This window comes from Triticum dicoccoides, chromosome 5B (genome assembly GCF_002162155.2).
Source record: "Triticum dicoccoides isolate Atlit2015 ecotype Zavitan chromosome 5B, WEW_v2.0, whole genome shotgun sequence".
Taxonomy (NCBI): domain Eukaryota; kingdom Viridiplantae; phylum Streptophyta; class Magnoliopsida; order Poales; family Poaceae; genus Triticum; species Triticum dicoccoides.
In genome coordinates, this window is record NC_041389.1 from 114215403 (window position 1) to 114222437 (window position 7035).

Sequence of the window (7035 nt, forward strand, 5' to 3'; positions counted from 1 at the left end):
CAGCTTGTAAGCGATTTCGTTCACAAGTCATAGTTGAGCTCCTTTTTAGCGAGTTACACGCACATTCATACACCTGGCTAGCCTGAGTATTCAGTACATTAACTCAAGTCAAGCAAAGTACATTAACTCAAGTCAAGCAAAGTAGCAAAGGGTATCATCATTAAGCAATCAAGTGAAGTAGCCATCAAGTAGTAGAACGAAAGAAAGTGGTATTAGCAGGCCTCAGGCTTCCACTTTTCTTGCCATCTGGTCAATCGGTTATCTTGCTTGGCATGCTTTGGATGAGTAAACATGAGAAAGCCAGAGTAGCCAACGTCCAAAGCCAGAGTAGAAAAAAGAAAGTTTGTGACTACTGCTGATAGAGAACTAGCAATTTACTCCCTCCGTTCCTAAATATAAGTCTTTTTAGAGATTCCACTATGGACGACATTCGGAGCAAAATGAGTGAATCTACACTCTAAATTATGCCTATATACATCCGTATGTAGTTTGTAGTGGAATCTCTAAAAAGACTTATATTTAGGAACGGAGGGAGTAGATTGTAGTAGCATTTGCACTGGTGCATAGTTCGAATGTCAGAAGGGTCACAAAATCATAAAACATACTCCAGTGTTCTCACACCTTTTCATAATACAAGGCGTACTAGGTTTCGTTATGGCAAGGCCTTGACCAAGAGTTACTCCATTAATATGTGGTTTATATATATGATAAAAAAATAGCACAACTTATCAGTAAACACTTCCGAATAAGAATCTAGTGATAACAATTTTATGTCATGTAACCCACATGTTAACAAAGTAATTCTTGGTCAGAGCCTTGTCTTAACGAAACCTAATACGCCTTATGTTTGAAACGGAAGGAGTGTTTCATAATGTCAGGTGGTATCACAAATCATAGCCAGGTGAAGCAGACTCTGGCTTTTTTTCCCGGGGGGGTGCCGGGGATTTATTCAGAAACATGCTCCAATCAATCCGGTCAGTATAAGCTTCCTGAGCGACGCAGGCTTGGTTCTGGCCTGATGGGCTCCCCAGTGAAGGGATCAAACTTGTAAGGCTCCCCTGTGTAGGGATCAAACCTCATTTGCTGATTCTCAGCAGAATATTCAGCAGAGGACTTGGACTTGAATTCTGGTTCTATGTTTGTGGCGTACCCTGCGGCAGATACCAATCTTCTTTCCCTAGGGAGAACAGCTTCGGCTGGTCTTTCAATGTAACTCTGTTCTTGTGTGTATCTTCGCTCTAGATGCCTTCCGGTGTTCTGCCTGGGTTCATGTGCTGATCTCTCAATATAACTCTGCTCATGTATGTTTCTACGATCTAGATGCCTTCCGGTGTCCTGCCTGGTTTCATGTGCTGATCTTTCATTATAACTCGGTTCTTGTGTGTATCTTCGATCTAGATGCCTTCCAGTGTCCTGCCTGGTTTCATGTGCAGACCTTTCCTTATAACTATGCTCATGTATGTCTCTTCGATCTAGATGCCTTCCGGTGTCCTGCCTGGGTTCATGTGCAGATCTTTCGTTATAACTCTGTTCTTGTGTGTATATTCGATCTAGTTGCCTTCCAATATTTGGTCTTGGTTCAAGTAGTACTTCTTCTCGCCGCAGTCTTGGCTCTGGGTATCTTACAACAGCGGGTCTTTCTTCGGCATATCTTCTTGACTGAGACACTATTGGATCGTCAACATAAGAGGAGGAAGGATAACCGCCTAGGGAGCTGTATCTACTGCTCCTGAAAATAAAATGGATCACGATGATCACATATTCACATGAAATATTTGCAATAGCAACCCAGTAAAAGGATATAAGCAGAGAAGCTACTAAGCTCGTAAAAGAGAAACAGGATCATGCCAATGTCCTTTTGTTCATTGCCCTCGAGGATGCCTACCCGGATGCTGTGTAATCGTAATCTTGATGTCGGTATCGCTTGGTTTGTATTTCAGAATTTCTGGACAAATAGGTAGTATCCTGTAATATTTGTGCTGCGCCAAAAGCCTCAACCTTGCGCTGCAAGTCACAACTCCATACATTAGAATGCATAGTTGCTTAAAAATACAGCCAGGAAAGAAAAAGGGAGATGCTGAATAAGATAAGTAACAACCTTAGCAATTAATGAAAGGAAATATTCTCCTTTATTGCGTTTGTCAGAACCTGTTATCAAAAACTGCATCAAGAATTAATCAGACTAATAGTGCCATTCCATGCCCAGGTAAGAGGCTTTTGGCAAAGAAAAGTTCAGGTAAGAGCTCAGAGATCATCTACGTGAAACAATTACACACCTGATTAAGGACGGCAACAGCACCTGACTCAGGGAGCTCATTGAGGCTCTTTATGCAATGGATGTCAATCTGGGAAGAAAAATACAGGACGATGATGCTCTGTACCCTCAAAAAAAGAAGATAAATAGGAACATTTCTAACAAATTACTTACGTCGTATGAACTGCCAATTCCAAGACGTAAAATACGAAGTAAGAGTTCGTTGACGGCTGAAGGTAGTGAATTAAGAGCTGCTTCATAGGGATCAGTGACATCAGCCACCTAGGGGATAAAAACGCAAATATGTCAACAAACATACCACCTTTTTTCCTTTCTGAAGTACACATTTTATTCAACTCCCTCTATTCCTACACAAGAACCGTGCTGCGAGTATTGATGTCAAATCTTATACTTTATGTTGTTTTGTATGGAAATATAATAGGCATTTAGAGACAACAACCGCCTGATTCAATAACAGACAAGACTATATCAGAGCATCAAGAGCTGCCAGGTTAATGACCATTTCAATTCTAAAGCAATTGTACTACAGCGTGCATCAGCCAAAGAATAGACCTATTAGCACAATATCAAGTCTTAATACGATGGATCTTGTGACAACTAGACGGATATACAAGTGAGCTAAAGCTTTAGCAAGTCAAAAGCTAGCTCAGTTGTACAAATAAATCTGACTTCTTGGCTTTAGTACAAAATGATTATATGGCGCATCACCCATACCCTGTTTGATAGTCTTGGAGCTTTAGTTTGACGTTCAACCGAATCATGTCTGTATCTGCCATGAGAATAATCTGGCTTGCCTCCTGATACATTTGATCTTCTAGTTTTCACCTCTTCACGACTTCTCTTATTATCGTTCTCTACTGCAGGTCGAGCAACTGAAACCTGTTGCGATTAACAGTACCACGGCTAAATTTGACTAATCAAAAGCAGAAAAAAAACAAATTAAGAAGCAAGAAATAGCCCCCAAAAAATGGTATTCCTGTTCATGCCTGGATCTTGAAAGATGGTCCTCGGTTAGGTCCGCTGACAGTTTTACCATCCATTTCTTTTATTGCATTGTCAAGCTCCTGCAATCAATTAAAATTAATGTAAATTACTTGGTTATAACTTGAGCTATACAACTTAAAAAGATATCAGAATTTACACAACTACTTACTGAACGACTGCTAAAGTGAATGAATCCAACTGGGTATTGTCCTTTTCTTGAGACCGCAACCCGAATTACCTAATCAGCAATTACACGTCACTTTAGGATTAACATCACAGATAAGATTGGTAAATGCAAACATGTGATAGCCATGTTGATAGACAAACCTCTCCAAAATGTCCAAAAAGCTTTTTCAAATATTCCTCATTGGCATTTGCTGGTAGATTACCAACAAAAGCAGTCTTAATCTGTGTATCACCAGAATAGAGAACACAATCAAAACATAAAATAGCTATACTGAAATTAAGAAGAAATGTTTTCCCATTGAAATTACCTTGGCCATTTCATCAGCATCCACATTAGACTCCCTCTCAGCCCAATTTATTGCTGGATGCAAAATACCACCGAGCATAAAATCTGTTCTGGAACCAATACGGAGTACACGTGCGGCAGCCTGTGATGTGTGATCGATAGTTTTAGGAGGAAAGGAATCAAAGGAAGATGATCTGTTCAGATAACATGGACTAAAGAACATCTCCGTGATGATATAGATATTCCCCTTTTGCATACATATCAGTAGCATAATCTCAGATCAGTGACGAACCAACATAATATGTTGACAAACATACACATAATTGGCAGCTATGATTAATGTCAGAAGTGAGACTCCGCCGCATGCAATGTCAGCTTAAGATTGTGAGCAGTACATCTGTGCAGAAATGAAGCTAAGGAAAATGGTGAAATGAATGAAGGATCAGCTTGTCAGACTTTCCAAAACAGAAAGGCTCGGTCACTGGCAAGTATCTGATGGGTTAAATTACGAAGGAGATGGAGAGAGAGAGGACAACAGTTTACATAATAAAATGAGTAGCAAGGAAGTGCATGATTCAATCACTTGCAGAGATGAGATCAAATGCTGATTTCCATAGAGAAGTGCATATTTCAACCCTGAACTTTTGCCCTAGTCTAATTTGCAACCCCGAACTTCAATACCGTCCAAACTACAACCCCCAACTCTCAAAACCAGTCAGGATTCAACCCTTCTCTACCTCTTGACCGGTTTTGACCCGTTGACTGGGTGAGCAGTAAATTAAAAAATCATTTTATATTTTTTTCATCTGGAGTAATTTCAAAAAAGTTACAAATTTTTGTAAGCGTGTTTGGATATTTGAGTAGCTCTTAGAAAAAAAGACAAATGTGGGGTCTGTGAAAAATTAAACTGTTCATGCACTATTCAGGCTGATTTTGTTTTTTTGACTGAGAGCTAGCTACTCAGATGTCCGAACGCGATGAAAATTCGTATGGACCTCACGCATTGACACATATTCCATGCAAAAAATATTCGGATTTTTTTGAATTTACTGTTCGGCCAGTGAAAAAATCAAAATTATTTTTTGAAATTTTACTTTTGTTCCACTTATTAATTCTTTTTGAATTTATTGTTCACCTTGTGGAAAAAAATGAATTATTATTTTATTTTTTTCGACTTTATTTTATTTTTCTTAATTTACTGTTCACTAGTCAACGGGTCAAAACCAGTCAACTGGGTCAAGACCAGTCAACAGAGAGAGAAGGGTTGAATCCTGACCTGTTTTGAGAGTTGGGGGTTGTGATTTAGACGGTATTGGAGTTCGGGGTTGTAAATTAGACTAGGGCAAAAGTTCAGGGTTGAAATATGCACTTCTCTCATTTCCATATTCCATTCCTTATTCCTACATACTTGTTCTCATCTTTCTGATGCTAAAACTCGGATTAAACATTGGAGCTGTACTACCTATACATGACTTCTGATTCCACCACATGTTCTCCCAGTTTCTAAAGAAACAGTGAACCAAAATAAATAGCAACAACGGCATAGTACACATTCAGTGGGTAATGGAAGCGCCACGGATTGCATATGCCATCAAAGGACCAAAACCTTGATCTCTGAAGAAAAATGAAGACCAAAAACAAACACGGAGCTGAGTGGCTCGCTAGCTTCAATGTCTTTTGATGGAACCAAGTATGTGCGTCCGAAAAATTTGAACGGAAAGACAAGGCTAGGAGTAGTATACGACAGAAGTTGGAACAGAATATACATAATACGAAGTAGATACTTCAGATATCAGTTACTGATAGAAGAGGAAGAGGGAACTGAAGGACTTATTGTCATTCCTGTTGGCGCCCCCGAGCAAGTCTCTTCAGCAGCCGAAAAGAAGGCAAAAAGTTTTATGGTCTTGGTACCAAAGATCTAACTACACAAAACAGCTGTTTCCTAATGAAATTTGCCTACAGACACCACTGAACCTTAGCTACCCTGGATCTCCTGGATCGAGCAACAACACCTCTCTAGCCTACCACAAATAGCTTCCTGCCCAAAACCCTCCTTCCTAACAAAAGCTATCCAAACCCAGCTACCAAAGCTTCTAGACATAACTTTCATGATCTCAAACAATGGCCAGAAAACGTTCTTTTGGCATGACACTTGACCCACCAACAAACCTCTAGCAAAAGCTTTCCCAAGCCTCTACTCCCACTCCAAAACACACATGTCCTAGTCGTGCACATCATGCTTTACGGGCTACTTACGAACCTCATGAACCGGCTAACCAACGCTGCCTCGAGCGAGCTTGTTGCTGTGTCTTTGTTGTTACAGGATTTCCAGCTGTCGGACAGTCCAGATGAGCGCTTCCTTGTGCATGGCCCCAGCTTCTCCTCCAAGGCTGTCTACGACATATTAATGCAGGAAGTAGTGGAAGATGATCATGCTGACTTCATTTGGCGTTCCAGAAACCCGAGCAAGATCAAGATATTGGCCTGGCTGTTATTCAGAGGGAGAATCAATACACGAGCAAACCTGTTCCACAAACATATCGCACCTGATGCTCACTGCCCGCGTTGCTCCGCGCTGTCCAAAGACACTCTACACCTGTTTGTCTCTTGCCCGGCTGACACCAGAGTCTGGGATCTGCTCGGTTTACAAACTACAGGAAGACTTCAAGACCTTTGGCTCACTGCTACTCCTGCTGGCCTAGACCCTTGCGTCGGCCTGAAGTGCTGCTCACCATCTTCAGAAATGAGAACCATACTGCCGCTGTAGCCGTCACAAACATCTGTAAGGATCCAGACCTCTGCTTGCATCGGTTTAAAAACCCAGTGGATAAGGTGTCAGCCAAGTCTTGGCTTGACTACCTCTCCTTGCAGCTTGCAGCTGACCTTGTAACTACTTAACCATTGGCCGCTTTGGGTAATATATATACAGGTGGGATCCGTGAGACCCATTACAGAGATGCTGCACCCAGAAATTTTAAGCAAAGGTATAAATTATCCTTTTGGTGTATACCTCACTAATGTACCCTCCTTCCATGCAATGTCTTATCAGATGTAGCACTCTACTTACTCGGAGGGGATTAGGGATTAACATAAAAATTAGCACAGTGCCCATGTGTTGGTACGAAACCACCAAAAATATCGAGTTAGGTAACCAGCACTGGAGATCATCAGAAGAGTGTCGGTTTCTTACAACCATTTTGTGGTTCTGACAAAAAAATGAGAATGATAAGTCGAGGAGGGGTTGTGGGTGGTGACGAACCAGAGCAACTGAAATGGCTATGCGAGGGCCATCACCAGATTTGAG

The 7035-nt window shown here is 41.1% G+C and overlaps 1 protein-coding gene across 1 annotated transcript in view; it reads right to left on the minus strand.

The window, feature by feature from the left end:
- Positions 1 to 535: 535 nt before the first annotated feature.
- LOC119307691 overlaps positions 536 to 7035 on the minus strand; it is an 11758-nt gene continuing 5258 nt past the window's right edge. The window contains exons 9-18 of the mRNA XM_037583752.1: positions 3754 to 3873; positions 3587 to 3667; positions 3429 to 3497; positions 3262 to 3339; positions 2990 to 3154; positions 2429 to 2536; positions 2277 to 2345; positions 2099 to 2161; positions 1886 to 2004; positions 536 to 1729 (exon numbers count right to left, since the gene is read on the minus strand). Of these exons, the coding sequence (XP_037439649.1) occupies positions 976 to 1729; positions 1886 to 2004; positions 2099 to 2161; positions 2277 to 2345; positions 2429 to 2536; positions 2990 to 3154; positions 3262 to 3339; positions 3429 to 3497; positions 3587 to 3667; positions 3754 to 3873 (1626 nt within the window). The 3' untranslated portion in view covers positions 536 to 975. The remainder of the gene's footprint in view (positions 1730 to 1885; positions 2005 to 2098; positions 2162 to 2276; positions 2346 to 2428; positions 2537 to 2989; positions 3155 to 3261; positions 3340 to 3428; positions 3498 to 3586; positions 3668 to 3753; positions 3874 to 7035) is intronic.